At 44.1% G+C, this 17,246-nt stretch overlaps 1 protein-coding gene across 4 annotated transcripts in view; it reads right to left on the reverse strand.

The window, feature by feature from the left end:
- The window catches only part of ubr4 (ubiquitin protein ligase E3 component n-recognin 4), a 195,760-nt gene that overhangs the window by 136,472 nt on the left and 42,042 nt on the right, over nucleotides 1–17,246 (reverse strand). For all 4 annotated transcript variants that reach the window (XM_085967122.1, XM_085967121.1, XM_085967120.1 and 1 more), the window contains 11 exons: nucleotides 16,214–16,311; nucleotides 14,062–14,219; nucleotides 13,186–13,398; nucleotides 11,513–11,614; nucleotides 10,691–10,791; nucleotides 9,420–9,618; nucleotides 7,683–7,871; nucleotides 7,367–7,430; nucleotides 6,972–7,163; nucleotides 6,780–6,850; nucleotides 5,406–5,553 (listed from right to left, as the gene is read on the reverse strand). In XM_085967122.1, the coding sequence (XP_085823248.1) occupies nucleotides 5,406–5,553; nucleotides 6,780–6,850; nucleotides 6,972–7,163; nucleotides 7,367–7,430; nucleotides 7,683–7,871; nucleotides 9,420–9,618; nucleotides 10,691–10,791; nucleotides 11,513–11,614; nucleotides 13,186–13,398; nucleotides 14,062–14,219; nucleotides 16,214–16,311 (1,535 nt within the window). The remainder of the gene's footprint in view (nucleotides 1–5,405; nucleotides 5,554–6,779; nucleotides 6,851–6,971; nucleotides 7,164–7,366; nucleotides 7,431–7,682; nucleotides 7,872–9,419; nucleotides 9,619–10,690; nucleotides 10,792–11,512; nucleotides 11,615–13,185; nucleotides 13,399–14,061; nucleotides 14,220–16,213; nucleotides 16,312–17,246) is intronic.

Raw genomic sequence — 17,246 nt, forward strand, 5'->3', positions numbered from 1 at the left:
CTAATTGGGCACAGGCTAGGAAGTGAACCTGGACCTTCTGCTCTGTGTGTCTCAGCTACCATTGGAGCCCTGCCATTCAATGATGTTAAGAGTTGATATTTCCAGCTAACTGATTTTAAAAAGATTCTAATGTTAAGGCTCCCACTTTAATACGCACATAAATAAAAATTCTGTCACTTTAGGAAGCAGTGATCACCTGACTCCCACTTACAGCTGCCAAATTTAAATACCTGTTTCAAGCATGATTGAAAATCTATCTCCAAAAATGGCTACGTTTTGTAGCTCTATCAGCTACTAAACATGAGCTATGCACATGTAAGAGACAGACAGAAACACAGTGACAGGAAGTGAAAGAGATAGACACACAGAGCAGCAAGACAACTTGCATTCATATAGCCTTTTAATGTAGTAAATATCTGAAGGCACTTCAGTGAGGAAGGAACAGAATTAGTAAAGGGAGTGGGGAAAAAAGTCAAAGAAATATGTTTTAAGGAAGCTTTGGAAAAGCGATGGCAAAATGGAAGGGTTTGGGGAGCGAGAGAGTCGGGCCAAAGGTACTGCAGGCTCTAACACCAATGATGGAAGAACAGGAGATGCATAGGAGCACAGGGTTGGATAACGGAAGGGTACGGACTGGAATGCTGGGCTGGAGGAGAGTGCAGAGGTAGCATTACGTAAAGCTATGGAAAGATTAAGTAAACACCGTGTGGAGAACGGGGAGCCGATAGAGAACGGAGAGGGCAGGAGTGATGGGCGAGTTAGGCAGGATGAAGACAGTGGCGTGTTGGACAAGTTGCAGTGTATTTAACTGTTGCTCAACAGGGAATTGAGGAAGGAATTAAGGGAAGTCAGGCCCCGTAGCCAAGAAAAGCATGGCTAAGGTTCTGAGGAATGGGGATGAGGGAAGGGTCGAGGCAGGTGATGTGGGGGTGAAAAGAAGTGGTCTCGTCGATGGACAGGGGATGAGGGAAGGGTCGAGGCAGGTGATGTGGGGGTGAAAATAAGTAGTCTCGTCGATGGACAGGATATGGAGTTTGAAGCTCAGCTTGGCTTGAGCAGGACAGGAAGATTCAGAATACTCATTTTCAGCCTGAGCAAACATCCAAAGAGGGGGTTGAAGCCAGCGTGAGGGTATGGAGTTTTTGACAAGAACCAAACAAGATGGTTTGGCAGGGAAGTCAGCATACATATGGAAGCTGACCCCATGTCTACAGTTAATCTCATCAAGAAGCCACATATAAATGCGGAAAAGGAGGGATGAAAGATGGAACTGGGCTACTATCGAGGTGATCATGTGGATCAGGGGCAGAAGCATTTGCTTGAGATCTGCTGGCTTTATTGAAACACGAACAAGGAACCAAGGCAGGCAGTCCTACAGAAATGGACCACAGGAAAGGAGGAGGGAGTGGTCGACTTGGGAAAGTTTGAGAACAAAGATTGTGCACCACAGCATTCGTCACAGAGAATGTCATTGACCAGGGTGGTCTCATTGCTTTGGACAGGGAAGAAATCACATTGAAAGGGTTTGGAACAGATCGTGGTGGGAAAGGTAAGCACAGACTTAGGTGGCAACAGCGCACAAACAACAACAACAACTTGTATTTATATAGCGCCTTTAACATAGTAAACGTCCCAAGGCGCTTCACAGGAGTATTAAGAGACAAAAAATGACACCGAGCCACATATGGAGAAATTAGGGCATGTGACCAAAAGCTTGGTCAAAGAGGTAGGTTTTAAGGAGCATCTTAAAGGAGGAAAGAGAGGTAGCAAGGCAGAGAGGTTTAGGCAGGGAATTCCAGAGCTTAGGGCTTAGGCAACAGAAGGCACGGCCACCAATGGTTGAGCGATTATAATCAGGGATACTCAAGAGGGCAGAATTAGAGGAGCGCAGATATCTCGGGGTGGGGGGGGGGGGGGCGTGGTTGTGGGGCTGAAGGAGATTACAGAAATAGGGAGGGGCAAGGCCATGGAAGGATTTAAAAACAAGGATGAGAATTTTGAAATCGAGGCGTTGCTTAACGGGGTGCCAATGTAGGTCAGCAAGCACATGGGTGACGGGTGAACGGGACTTGGTGCAAGTTAGGACACAGACAGCCGAGTTTTGGATGACCTCATGTTTACATAGGGTGGAATGTGGGAGGCCAGCCAGGAGTGTGTTGGAATAGTCACGTCTAGAGTTAATAAATGTAAGAAGTCACACAACACCAGGTTATAGTCCAACAGCTTTATTTGAAATCACAAGCTTTCGGAGCGCTGCTCCTTCGTCAGGTGAAGTGACGAAGGAGCAGCACTCCGAAAGCTTGTGATTTCAAATAAAGCTGTTGGACTATAACCTGGTGTTGTGTGACTTCTTACATTTGTCCACCCCAGTCCAACACCAGCATCTCCACATCAGAGTTAATAAAGGCATGGATGAGGGGTTCAGCAGCGGATGAGCTGAGGCAAGGGCGGAGACGGGTGATGTTACGGAGGTGGAAATAGGAGGTCTTAGTTATGCTGTGGATATGTGGTCGGAAGCTTATTTCAGGGTCAAATATGACACCAAGGTTAAAGAAAGCAAGAGGGGAGGGACACACCCCCAGAGGGCTGGCACTACCCGCCAAGAGTATAACTCCTGTCTACTGATCATGTGAAACCCATTAACTGTAGTGTATGTACCTTTAAGAGCCCCTGTGTACTGTAATACCACTAGTGACCACTCGGGTATATAAGCCTGTATAGTGTCTTGTATCTTTTAGTTCACCTCCAGACTTTGTTCAGTAAACACCTGTTAACCAACTCCTGCATTCCGTGTCTCCATTAACACACGGATACAACAGTGGCGGCGAATTGGAAACGGACTTACCTGCAATTCGGCAGCACCTCAAGGAGATCGATTCTTCAGACAAAGGTCGAAGAGAAAAAAAGAGAAAAAAAACCCCAAAAAACTGCGGTTTCACCAGCTAGCCGGGCTGGTGGCAGGTACTGCACTAATCCTTCCTGGGCGGCGGGCTGGGGCTCGATCGGGTGGCTCTGCAGCGGGGCCGAGCAGCGAGTCGGAAGGCGGAGGCAAACAGAGACGGAGGGTGGAGCACTCGGGAGACGGCCGGCGCTGCAAAGCAGGTCGGCATTCGGACCAAGCAGAGGGAGGGAAAAGTCCCAGAGAGTCCGGCGGGAACGAGTCTCCAACTATTAAAAATATCTGTGTAAATAAAAACCGCGGAGAACAGTGTTGTCAGCAGCGACAGCAGCGGGAAGCGCCATTTTTTCTCGGCAGGGAAGGAAAGCAAAGCGCGGGAGGCGCCATTTTTGATTTTCAGGATGCCTAAGACTGGCAATATTACTGCTTTCGATAGTGATATAGAGGATTGGACCACATATGTGGAAAGAGTGGAGGTATATTGCACAGCGAATGAAGTAGAGGATGATAAAAAGGCATCGGTACTTCTAAATCTGATGGGCGCAAGGACATACGGGCTGTTACGAAACTTAATCACTCCAGCCAAACCGATGGACAAGAATTTTAAGGAGATTGTTGATACCCTACAGGAGCACTTAAACCCAACACCGCTGCTGATAGCGGAACGATTCAAATTCTTCAGGAGGAATCAGCACAAGAATGAAAGTAACGCTGATTACCTCACCGAATTAAGAAAGTTGTCAAAGCACTGCCAATTCGGGGCAGGACTGGCAGATTCTCTACGAGACAAATTCGTCTGCGGTCTCCTAAGTGAAGGAACACAGAAAAGACTACTTTCTGAGAAAGATTTGACACTGGGCAAGGCTTTCAGTGTGGCTGTATCATACGAAGCAGCAGCAAGAGGAGCTGCAGAGATACAGCAAAAGCCACAGGACTTCGGCACCCATGAAATGACACGGGGTTTCGAGAGATGTTATCGCTGCGGCAGATCCACCCATGACCAGAGGGACTGCTGGTTCAAGGACAAAGCATGCAGGCAATGCGGAAAGATGGGACACATTGCACATGTATGCCGATCTGGAAACAAAAAATCCACTGACAGAAAAAAAACCAATAACGAAAAGTACAGAAAGGTACAAATGATGGCGGACAGTAGCTCCGAAGACCAGAAGAGCGATAGCGACTCCGGAAACAAGAGACTAAGCTGTCTCAAATTACATAATGTAATTGCCAAAGAAGATTACCAGACCATTTGGGTTACCCTCACGATAGCAGGGTCCCCAGTTAAAATGGAGCTAGATACAGGATCAGCTCTGACCGTCATAAGTCGACGGGATTACGAGCGGCTATTTCCGCATATACCTTTGAAAGACACATCCATTATCTTGAAGACATATACGGGGCAGAAAGTATACCCCAGAGGGAAAATAAGGGTGCCTGTTGTATACAACGGCAAGGAAATACAGAAGTTGTATTTATACGTTCTGCAAGAGGGTGGTCCACCGCTGTTGGGACGTGAATGGATCAGGAAGATACTCCATTCAGGCACTGACGGTGACCAGCAAGAAAAAAAATGATGATGACGTCATACCTGAACGATTAAAAGACATCTTGGCCAACGCCAAAGAAGTGTTTCAACAGGAACTAGGAACCTTGAAAGGCGTCACCGCCTCAATAAAAGTGGAAGATGCGGCAATTCCCAAGTTTTTTTAAGGCAAGGCCGGTGCCATACACAATTCGTCCAGCAGTCGAGGCAGAGCTGGAGAATTTGGAAAAGGCAGGCGTGTTATCCAAAGTAGATTGGAGCGAGTGGGCAACACCCATCGTCCCGGTCATGAAGAAAACGTTGAATAATGATAAATCTGAAGAACAGAGAAAAATTCGCATCTGTGGGGACTTCAAGGTGACTGTAAACCTGACACTGGCATTCAAGCCGAATCGACCTTGCCAAAAGAACCTACTACACCACCGAGGCGTTAGCCAGACCGAGTCAGGAAGCCTCCAGAGAGACTGACTTATAATTGATTAACTGCAGCAAATGTGTAATTATTGTTCTTGTAAACATGTTCATTAATGATTACTTAAAATGTTATGTACTAATTATCTAAAAGGGGAGGAATTGTAGTGTATGTACCTTTAAGAGCCCGTGTACTGTAATACCGCTAGTGACCACTCGGGTATATAAGCCTGTATAGTGTCTTGTATCTTTTAGTTCACCTCCAGACTTTGTTCAGTAAACACCTGTTAACCAACTCCTGCATTCCGTGTCTCCATTAACACACGGATACAACATTAACCACAAAAGCTGCCGTATCCACAGCGCAGACTGTCCCCTTCCAGTTGGCAGAAGTAATGTGGGTTTTAAAGACAACAGTAAACAAGGATACAAAAAAAAAATCTGAAATGCTACCACCAAATTTATCCACAGAAACACTGACGGGCAGACAGTACAATGATGCCACTTGGTTTCCTATTTCCCTTCGGAAAAATGATTTTTATCACATACTTGACAACTCCCATCTTCCTTTGCTCCACAGTCACAGAAGAATGATCCATACTTGGCATAAGAAATCTCATGATCCTTGTGACAGACTTTAGCACAAATGGTGCAAACGCCCACTCCTTCCACCATTTTACAGGTGTGACAGTGATACCTGAAACAGCAGGTTAGATTGAGTCAGTTTAGCCCTTCCTTGTTCATAGTCATGCTTAGTCTCCAGCAAACATAATTTTAAAACAGGTTTGAGGTTACATAAACTTTGTGATTTACACCATTAATAAAGGAGAATATTAGTTTATACGGTTGGACTGTCTTGTTCAGGCTTCGAGATCACAGAACAGTTTCCTTTCCATATAGTGGCAAAACACAGCGTGCTATCAAGCAGCCTTCTCCCTTCATTTGCACAGTGCAGAAAATCCCATTAAATAAGCACTCCCCAGAGAGTAGAAGTGTGCCCAATCACATGACAATGACAGAAGCAAGGACTGCACCACCTTTTAGACAATAATCATATCTAGTACAATGCAGTGATCATCTAAACACATCATGTGCTAGTTTCACTCTGATCTATAAAGCTATGAACTCTATTACTGGTATTTATTTCTGCTTACACCGAATACAGAATGTTAATTACACTTTATACAGAGAGTTAATTGTGTCTTTTAAAATTTGTTCAGAATGTGCGCGAAGGCCATATTTATTGCACAGCTCCCTAGTTGTCGGGTGTCAGCAGAGGCTCAGTGGTAGCGCTCGCGCCTGACTCAGAAGGTCGTGGGTTCAAGTCCCACTCCAGAGACAAGCACATAATCTAGGCTGACCCTTCGCGGGGGAGAGCTGGACTGTTGGAGCTGCCATCTTGCGAATGAGACATCATGTAAAAGATCCCAGGGCAGTATTTCGAAGAGGAACAGGGGAGATCTCCACATTGAACTGGGCTAATATTTATCCATCAACAAACATCACAAAGATTATCTGGTCATTATCTTATTGCTGTTTGTGGGAGCTTGCTGTGCGCAAATTGGTTGCCACGTTTACTACATTACAACAGTGACTACACGTCCAAAATACTTAATTGGTTGTAAAGCGCTTCGGGGCATCCTGAGGTTGTGAAAGGCGCTATATAAATGCAAGTCCTTCTTCTTCTAGTTATCCTGGGAAGGTGGTAATGGACCTTTACCATGAGCTGCTGCAGCCCTTGGGCTGATGGCACTCCCATACTGGCGTTGGGTAAGGAATTAGATCCAAGTGGAGTGGGGAGAGATTGTTGCACTGGGATTGGTTTGACCAACCCTAACCCTCCCATCCCCACCTCACTGTACCAGAAGAAAAGCTCCTGGACCTTTCACTCCATCAGCTTAACAGAATGGCAAATGTTCTCACCAGTGCTGGTTCATGAATTCCTTCTGTGTAATTGTGAAGGTGCAGAGCTTGTTGCACAAGGAATCTTCATCCTAGGAGCAAAAAGCATTTCACTCATTGCGTGTGCGATCCAGCTATAACGTTAGTCAGTTTACAGAACATTGAATAAAACTGTTTCAGCATCATTTACCAGCAGACTGGCAAACTACTCACCGAATCCTCTGCTTGCGAGTCCTCCTCTTCTACAGCCAGATCTTCTACCCAATCCGAATCAACCTCAATTGCTCTTTCCTCACCATCCACCAGTAGGTGTGTTGATCCCTGCCCACTGCTCTGTCTCATGGCATTCATGACATCAGCAAGATAGGACATTATGTGGCAGGCACAGTCAAGCATGCCTACATGCTGCAGGACAAGAGAGAAATGTTAAACAGCCCGCACCCCGACATAGGCAGTAAAGATATCAGTAAAAGCCTTTTTACTGGGTGAAATTCCATAGAAAGGGACACGATTATAAAAATGTATATTCTCTGTTACAAACTGGAATTATGGATTTAAAAACACAGCAATTTCCTACAAAGTTCCTCCCACAACCCAGCCCAACTCACCTTCCCCTGGGTTACATTTGCTCCCACCTTCTCCAGGACATTCTTCTGGGAAAGATATTTCTTACTGAAAAGTAAAGACATAACAATGATTTACAGTCACAGAAATTAAAGGTTACAAATTAGAACATAAATAAACTCAAACCGCTGCAACAAATTTGATTCAACCTCAAACATTACCTTTTTAGAACATGTGCAAAAAACAGTTAATTAAAATCACTGCCAATACTCGTTAGTCTGGACAGTTCACCAGAAGACACGTCCTCTTTCCCAGACTCGCAGACTGTAATCACCCACCTAATTAATATCACAAACTCACCATTTCCCTAACCAGTCCACAGCTGCCCGGTGAAGCTGCAAGTGTCCTCCTCCCTGCCCAGCACTGGCCAGTGTCGCCATAACAACCATTAGCTCTGGGAATCCTGTTCCATCACCGTTGGACAACATTTCTGTTGCCATGGGGATAAGTGTGTTGAGTAACACGGTACAGACACCTTCTCCAACTTGACTAAAGAGGAGACAAGAACAGATTAGCATCAAATTAACCATTAAATATCATGAACCATCAATAGTAATTTTCTAGAGAGAATTGAATAAATACTTTGAAGGGGAAAGATTTGCAGGGCTAGGGGGAAAGAGCAGGGGAATGGGACTAATTGGAGAGCTCTTTCAAAGAGCCAGCACAGGCATGATGGGCCAAATGGCCTCCTTCTGTGCTGTAAAGTCAATCATTGAAACAACTTAAAATACTGGTTTCAGTAGTTGGGTCCCAGCAATCACTTTCCCTTCAATCCACAGTGCGGAAGACTAAAAATTCACACTCGGTGTGATTGATTACAAGCAGTGCAGTCGGATGTTACCGTGAATCAGTGACCTATGGCAGTTTTTTTATGATCAGTATTCTCTATCACGTTAAACTACCAGAGAACGGTTTCAGAGAACAGGCTGAAGTCTATGCCTTCCAGTTATCAGTTTTCAGTATTGACTGAAGCTGCCCAAATATCCCAAATGCTTTGTTATAATCTGGTAAAGTTTAAATGGACAATGTTTTCTGAATGGCCACCGAATTGTGTTTGCAAATAACAGCTTCAGAATTCCAAGTGCGAATGGAAGGAGAATTGGATTAGTCACTGCAAGATTGAAGTAGTTTTTGAGGCTTTTAAAGAAGAGAGATGGAGGGGGAAAAAGGCTGAGGTAGAATGTTCCAGTGAGGAGCTGAAACAGCGGAGGGCAGTGTTGCTAGAAGTGGAGCAGAGAGATGGGGCTGTGAAGGAGGCCAGGATTGGAAGAGTGGAAACGCATAGAGGAGCACATGGCTGGTTGAGGTTACAGAGGCAGGGAGGCACAAGGCACTTGTAGATGAGGACACAGAGATTTTGAAATTGGTGCATTGGTAGTGAGGGAACCAGTGAAAGTTGGCAAGTACTGTGATAATAAGAGGACTAGGACTTAGTGTGGGAGAGGATGCAGGTGCTGGAGTCTTGGGCAAGCTGGAATGTGTAGAGGACAGAATTCAAGAGGCTACCAAGGAGCACTGGAGCTATCGAGTCTAGAGGTGATGAAGGCATGGAAAAACATTTCAGAGGATGCGTGGTGCAGTATAGACAGAGGCAAGCAATATTGCAGCAATGGAAGTAGGCAGCCTCGATTGTGGCAGGGATGTCAGGTTTGAAGCTCAACTCTAAGTCAAGCAGGGCAGAGAGGTTGTGCACCATCAGGTTTAGTCTGAAGAAGCAGCCTGAGATGGGGAAAGAATCAAGTGCTAAGATTCAGAATTTTGAGTTGAAGGAAATACTTGCCATCAAGCAATTGATATCATCTAAGCAGTCGAACAGTTGTGGTCAAGAATGAAGAGAACAGGGGAAAAGCGGGGTCTTTCAGCAACATGCGTCCTTTCCATCTCTGCAACTGGACCATCCCGGTTTACCCTTTACTGCAAGTACCTGCACAGATGCTTTTAGCCACACCTTTTACTGCACCTGTTCCGTGCAAGGAAAAGTAACTTAAGCACAGCCTTTGCTGCTGAACCTTTACCCAGGGTTCTGTTTCTAAGTACCTGTTTTCTCGAACGATGCATGCAGTCAGAATCTGCAAAAGTTGCCTGTTCTCTTGTACCACATCCAGCTGGTCAGAGTCTTTAGGGGGTGCGTGGGTCATTCTCGTTAGCCAGGCATGCAACCGGCTGGGTTCAACGCAAGCCAGCTGAGCAAATGAGCCACACAAATGCAGAAGACTTGGGTTTGGGCTTTTCTCCGCTGAAACAGAAAAAAGTCAGTGTAGTGTGTTATAACCTATTTCCAAACCTGCTGAGAGACGTCACCAACACTGATGGATCAATATTTACCTTACTAAACATGGGAGTAAACGAAATACTTTCATGGAATCTACTTGAATGAAGGTGGAAGAATTTTTTTTTTCCCCCCCACAGTATGCTATGCCAGGACAACCAGTACTGAACCCAACCCTGTTGTAATTTACTCCACCCTTCTTGCTAGGACAGCCCCAACATACTGCTGGTCAGTTTCAGTATCATCGCTCTCTGTAGAACACTGTCCGAGAGTCTCAATTCCCCTGATTTACAAACCTGAATAATTTCATTCTCATTTCCCCACTTCAAATGGGACAAAGAATGCAGCCAGTATACAAACTCTTATATTGTCAAAGCACTAAGTATGAAACCAACTGTGCAGAAGGAAAAGGAGAGAGTTAGAGTGTAGCCACTGTGCACAGGAATTGGGTAGTTAGCCTCGAGGGGCATTCTAGTTAGATCGCACATCTGGCAAAGCCCCACTGAAATGTAATTGATGGGTTCAAATTTTAACATCTACATTCAGATGCTTAGACAGAATATTTTTATAAATTGCAGCCCAGAAATATAAAACACAGAGGTTGATTATTTTACAAATCACACCTTTTACTGGCAGGAATGGAGTGGCACTACGAATGGCAGTATAGAGCTCCCTGCAGACTTCCCTAGCTCACAGTGAAAGAAATCGAGGGAACAGACTGCACAGACAGAATTCAGAAGACAATAAGTTGAAACACAGTTCTTCACATCTACGGCACAGTCAAGTGTTGACAGATATTCGGTTTTACTGAGTAGGCATAACAAAATATTCAATTCTCTTCTTCAGTCTTGGCTTTATCAACACCTTTTCAAAGTGAGCTACTTCTCATCCTGCGCTGACGCTGACCCAGCGATCAATGCAATTAAAACCAAGAGCCCAAAAATGCCCAAACATTCTTGCGCCATTGTTTTCAGATTGGTAACATGCATTATAATCAACTTTAACATTAACAGGTGAGAAAACGGAATATGCCACTCACCAAGCTGGAAGAGCTTTGTGAAAAACTTCAGCACTCGGTTACAGAATTTAGCCGAAAGGTTCTCATTGGCTGTGGCCATCATGATCTGCACCAGTTCCCCACTGTAAGGAAGAAAACAGAAGCTGATACGCAGACAGGGAACCAACTCAGCAGCCACAGGATGAGGCACTTGACTTTCCTAAACAAAAAGAATTAATACAGGCACGTGCAGCTACCCAGAGGGACAAAAATATCCACCTGAACACGTTACATTTCTAAAAGTTTTTTCAGACTCTTAAATATTAAGACCCCGTAAATATAATTTTTGTTTAAAAGCATTAATGGTGCGGTGTTTCTACAGGCCAAGGAACAGGCCCAATGCGGCTTGGAACTGGAAAAATGGGGCAGGGAGAGAAAACATTCATTATGAACAATTGGTAGCTTATGGTGTGATTGGGATGTGTTCAGGCCTCACTTATTTGTGCCAAATATTGTTTAACTGAAAACAGCACATAGAAAAGCAGCAGTTACTGTGCGCTGTGATAGTTGTGGACACTGGGATCACTCTGCAATTCTATACACGGAAGAAACACTTGCATCATGACATGCTGCAGACAAAAATATAGAACAGGTAGATGAATAAAAACCATGATACAGCCAAAGTTAGCAGAATGGAGCAATAAACACCAGTAGTGGGGGGAAAAAGGGTCTGCTGAAAGGGTCATGGACTTCAAATCAATTAAGCAGAGTGGAACTTTGACTAAGTCCAACACTCCTCTCATTCCCAGTGCCCAATTTGTATCATTTCTACTTCACTGGCAGGTCACAGCATCCTCCACCTACCGTTCGGAAAAGAACTCCTCCATGGCTTTGCGTGCCTGGCTGCTCTCCAGCTGCTTCTCCAGATACTGCAAGCACTCCTCCAAGATAGTCTCATCCAGGCCACTGTGGGGACAGACGTGATAAAGTCGTTTTTCAAAAAATGCTTACGGCACACTAGCTCTAAATCTTTGAAAAAACTGGTGTTCTTCAAAGCTCAGTGTCTTGGGCAGAAACAGTTTTAAAATGTGTGCCTTTAAAATGTAAAATTCTTACTAATCCAGACATTTTACTCAAATGTCTGTCACCCAATAAAATTCACCTTTCACATATATGGAGTAACACAGTACATATACAAGTCCTAAACACCACATCCATCAACGCTGAACATTCTCATCTGAAACCAGTAAATCTTACAATATGTGGCTGAAGGGGCTATTTTCTGTACAAAATCCAAGCAACAGAAACAAGTTACATTCCATGCAGCACAAGTCCCCTTCCCCTGCACTCAAGATATGAAATACTGCAGATCACCAGACAAGACATGGACTATACTGGTCATGCCAGCTTCAATGGGATCGGAGATCCTGACTTACTGCACGACTTCAATCCTGACCTGTACATTGGAACTGATCAGTGACTAGGACAGCACATTTATTCCCAATACAGTAGAATCTGTTTATTGTAATCCTGTAAATACAAAGCTCAAATCCTGGTTTCCAACAATTGCACTAATTAGGACCGGGAACGAGGGGAGTGCTGTACAAGTGCTGGATTCCTGTGATGCCTTGTAGGGGTGCTCAGCCCCAACCAATTTAAAGAGCTGATTAATCAGCTGTGTAATGTTAAAGCAGCTATTAAGTATAGAGTGGGATATCCCTAATTTAAAACATATTTACACAAAATATAGGGAAGAACAAAGATATAGTGGCTTTCATATCCTCAGGATGACTCAGAGTGCTTCACATTCAATTAATTACTTTTGAAGTTTGAAGTGTTGTTATGTCGGCAAATATGGCAACCAATTTTTGTACAAAAAGGTCCCACAAATAGCAAATGAGGTGAAGGATTGTCAATCTGTTTTTTGGTGGTAATGATTGACTGAGTGGGATGTGACCAAGACATCAGGAGAACTCTCTGCTCTTCTTCAAATAGTGTGATGGAATGTTTTATGAACAAGTATTTGGGACCTTGGTTTAATGTCTTATCCGAAAGATGGCAACTCTAACAGTGCAGCACTCCCTTAGTGCAAAGTTGGATTATGTGCTCAATCTTGCACGGGGGTTTGAACCCACAATCTTCTGACTCAGAAATGAGAGTTCTTCCAACCGAGCCAATCAGACACTGTTCCAGATTACCTATCTGTTTTGTTGCTTAAATTGCTTATGAGCACTGAGCAAATCTGCACTCTAAACAATTTCAGCTAATTAACAATGTTAGGGTGAACATATCTTATGCAAGTGTTTTAGGTTTAGAATATCCTATTTTATATTCACCTGATGGCTTTATCATTACAAAGATTGGCTGCATTATAGATGGGGAATCAGCTACAATGATTACCCAGTTACAGTGGTCACTTGGGCGACTGGCTAAGTTGGTTATAATCAGATTCTATTGCACTATAAATTCAGAACATTTATTTTACAAAATCCAAAAGCTCATCTGCCAGACCTTTACTAATTTGAATCTTTAGTTACCTATTGGGGTCAGAGTGGTTGGCAATTATATTATAGCAGCTCATGATGAGCCGCTCGTAGATACGTGCAAGAAACTCGTCAGATTCCGCAGGTCCGAGGATCCGTTCCAATGATGTGGAGCTGATTTCAGACACACTTTCAGTGCTGGTCTCCAAGAGCAATGGTAGCAGCGTGTGAATGACCTGTGGAGGGTTCAATTCATCAGGACACCACCTAGAATGAGATTAGGACAGAAAATTCACGATACACGTGTTTAATGGAGAGAACTAATTCAACTATTTGAAAACGGGAACATTGCGAGAGAGAAGACTAGGGTCAAATGTATGGACAACACTGAAAGACACAGTAACAGCATGAGAAACGGAACAGGGGCCGAATTCAAATTGGAATGTGCAGAGTATGATGAAGAGAAGCAATTACATAAACTAGTGCAGGGAACAGAGAGAGAAGAACAAGACTTTCTTTGGAGGGTGGGACAGAGTCGGGGAAGATGGTGCAAAAGACACCCCACCCAGTGCGACAGAGTTAATTGCCCCCATCCCATGGAACTCCTGATCACAGACCAGCTTTTGTGCAGGCAGCCAAGTGGAGGAACTGTTGCACTTCGAGCGATCAGCTCAAAAGCAGCAAGAGAGAAGGTCAGAAGCTCTCTCAGTCACAGAGGAGTATGGCCCAGTGGGAAAAAAGGTTTACAAAATACCCGGGGCGCACGCACAAGGGCTAAAGGTAGAGGACTGGAGAACTTAACTCAGCATCCCTGAAGTGAACAATACTACGATAGAGACAATTTAATGATAGTGGAGGTTTTCAGGCGTGGGGCAGGGAAATCTCTGATCTAATAGAGAGTCATGAATGAAAAACCACTAACTGACTTACACGATGAGGTCACCAGTGAGCCTGACCAACGACAGGAGAATATGCTTCAGGCATGCAGCCAGTGGCAGGCTCTGGTTGGACAGTGTGCCGAGGTGCGCGGCCTGGATTGCACTAATGTAGCTCTCTGCAGGAATGGTGTCGTTTGCAAATGCATTTCGCTACGAGGAACACAAAATCATTAAGAACAAGTCGCATTAAAACTCCTGAAAAAGTCAGATTATTCCAAATCTGCAGGGAATAGTCACATAGTGCCGGCTACTGGGAACAAATTTAAAGAGAAATTCCACTCCAATTCCATAAATAGCCCTAATAGAACCTATCCGAATAACGAAAAGCACTAAGGTTAGGGGTCGTAGAAATAAAACATAAATAGGCCATTTGGCCCAATCAGTCCATGTTGGGGTTTATCCACCACATGAGCAGAAATCCTAATCCCATCAGCTTGTCTATTCCTTTACTCTACTTAGGTGCTGATACGGTGTCTGCTTCAATCACTGACTCTGATGGTACAATCCAAGTCTCTGCGTAAAAAGGTTTCTCCTAAATCACTTCTATTCAATCTTATAACTAAGCCCCCTCATTCTAGATCCCTCAACCGTTGGAAACAGTATGTTTCTTTCTATTCTATCCCATTCCTTCATAATTTTAAACACCTCTGCCAAATCACCCTATAATCGCATCTGTTCTAAATGAAAACTGTCCCAATTTTTCACATTTTTCTTTGAATTTGTTTTCCCCTCCTACCAGGCAGCTGCAACCCTTTTATTTTCAACATCCTTCCTAAATCCCTTGCACTCCTTCAATTATACATCAACCACCAAGTTTATCTTATCCAAACCCTCCATGAAGCATATGCCAACATTTTGTTTCCGATACTTCAATCATATAAAAACATGCTAAAAAATTCTGAGTATACCTCATATAGGTGAGTGTCTCACCTCCTGACTCCCCAAAGCCTTTCCACCATCTACAAGGCACAAGTAAGGAGTGTGATGGAATACTCTCCACTTGCCTGGATGAGTGCAGCTCCAACAACACTCAAGAAACTCGACACAATCCAAGACAAAGCAGCCCGCTTGATTGGCACCCCATCCACCACCTTAAACATTCACTCCCTCCACCACCGGCGTACCGTGGCTGCAGTGTGTACCATCTACAAGATGCACTGCAGCAACTCGCCAGGGCTTGTTCGGCAGCACCTCCCAAACCCTCGACCTCTTCCACCTAGAAGGACAAGGGCAGCAGGTGCATGGGAACACCACCACCTCCAAGTTCCCCTCCAAGTCACACACCATCCTGACTTGGAAGTATATCGCCAATCCTTCATCGTCACTGGGTCAAAATCCTGGAACTCCCTACCTAACAGCATTGTGGGAGTACCTTCACCACACGGACTGCAGTTGTTCAAGAAGGCAGCTCACCACCATCTTCTCAAGGGCAACTAGGGATGGGCAATAAATGCTGGCCTTGCCAACAACACCCACAATCCCATGAACGAATATAAAACAAAATATATGATTTCCCTGAAGTAAGGCACCTTGTTCCTTGTAGCCGCCCCACTCATTCCTTCCTGTGCTGCACTGTGACCTTTCTATCTGTAGATAATGATTTTCAGTTTGGGTTCCACTTTTTTTCTTTATTTTCCCTATAATTTGAGCTCTCATAATACAAATAGAAATATATTCTTGTGTAGTGAGTTTCAAGCTATACCCAAAGTAATAACCCTCAAAGGTTTATTCACAACATGGCAATACAAGCACAAGTTGACAAGTGACCTGCCTGTGAGTGCAAGAGAGAAAGATGCTGTCCCAACCATCTTAAATACTTTTATTTATATAGCACCTTATCACATCTTCCAGAAATGTTTCAAACCACTTAAAGACAAGAATTATTTTGAACATATTGCCTTATTTAATAAAATACAGTAGCCAGTTAGCACACATTATCTCACAAACAGCTGCAAGATAAATGACCAGCTAATCTATTTTTGATGAAATAAGAAATGCTGGCCCGGCTCCCTATCCTGTTAGAATGGTACCACAGGATCTTTATGTCCCATCCAAAGGATGGTCATGATCCCTCAGCACTGCACGGTAACCAATGCTACGAATCCGTTGCATACGCTGCCAGATGGGATTGACCTTTCACCTACCCACGATCCGATGTTGGGGAACTCGTTGGTGTGGATATTGTTCCATGTTTCACACAGTGTCTGTACAGCGGACGGCAGATTCTGTATCACCAACTGAGCTGCAAACACAATCGCAATCAGTATGTGAGAACAAGAATAATTCCAAGCAGAGAATTCACTATTAGGCATCACACAGAACAGAATACTTTACACCGCAGTTACAACTGTGTTACTTCAGGCAGAGAGAAACACCAGCTCTCTATAGCACCCATCCTCCCCGTCACCCCCAACCACTTTGCAGTGGTATGTAATTTTGATGATGTGGAGATGCTGGTGTTGGACTGGGGTGGACAAATGTAGGAAGTCACACAACACCAGGTTATAGTCCAACAGCTTTATTTGAAGTCCAACAGCTTTATTTGAAATGTGATTTCAAATAAAGCTGTTGGACTATAACCTGGTGTTGTGTGACTTCCTACGTATGTAATTTCAGTATCGCAATCGTGAAATTATTCCTGAATCACTGGCCCTTCCATAATGAGCTGGATCAGAAGATGTTTTCCCACTAATTGTCATGCAGCCCGAAGACATGTGCCATCTTCAGTAGACACAGAAGACTGATGCTTACAAAAAAAAAAGACTTTACAGCTGTCATGAACATTATAGTATTCCCCACATGAACTCAGTGAATTTATTGCATTGTAGCCTTGAGTCACACAGGATACAGAGGTCCCAAGTTCAACTGCTGTCTGTACCAAGTTAACTAATCTCAAATAGGACAGAAGTGGGGTCACTCCAATTAGCATCAAAATCTCCAAGTGGGAGGAAAGGGAGAAAGAGAAAGAAAAGCAGAACTGCCAGGGCTCGTGCACCTGATCATCTTCAGCAACCTCTGTTGTAGATCAATGTGTGTAGACATCAGGTACAGATAGTCTTAGTTGTGATGCAATCAGCCTGCCAACACACACTGTCCAGGCTCACACATTACGAATGGTCAATTGGGCAAAGTATTGGAGGACTGTTGGCAAGGAAAGATCAGAAGGAAAATAAATTT

This window comes from Somniosus microcephalus, chromosome 25 (assembly GCF_052327205.1).
Source record: "Somniosus microcephalus isolate GS21.2 chromosome 25, FLI_Smic_1.0, whole genome shotgun sequence".
NCBI lineage: Eukaryota > Metazoa > Chordata > Chondrichthyes > Squaliformes > Somniosidae > Somniosus > Somniosus microcephalus.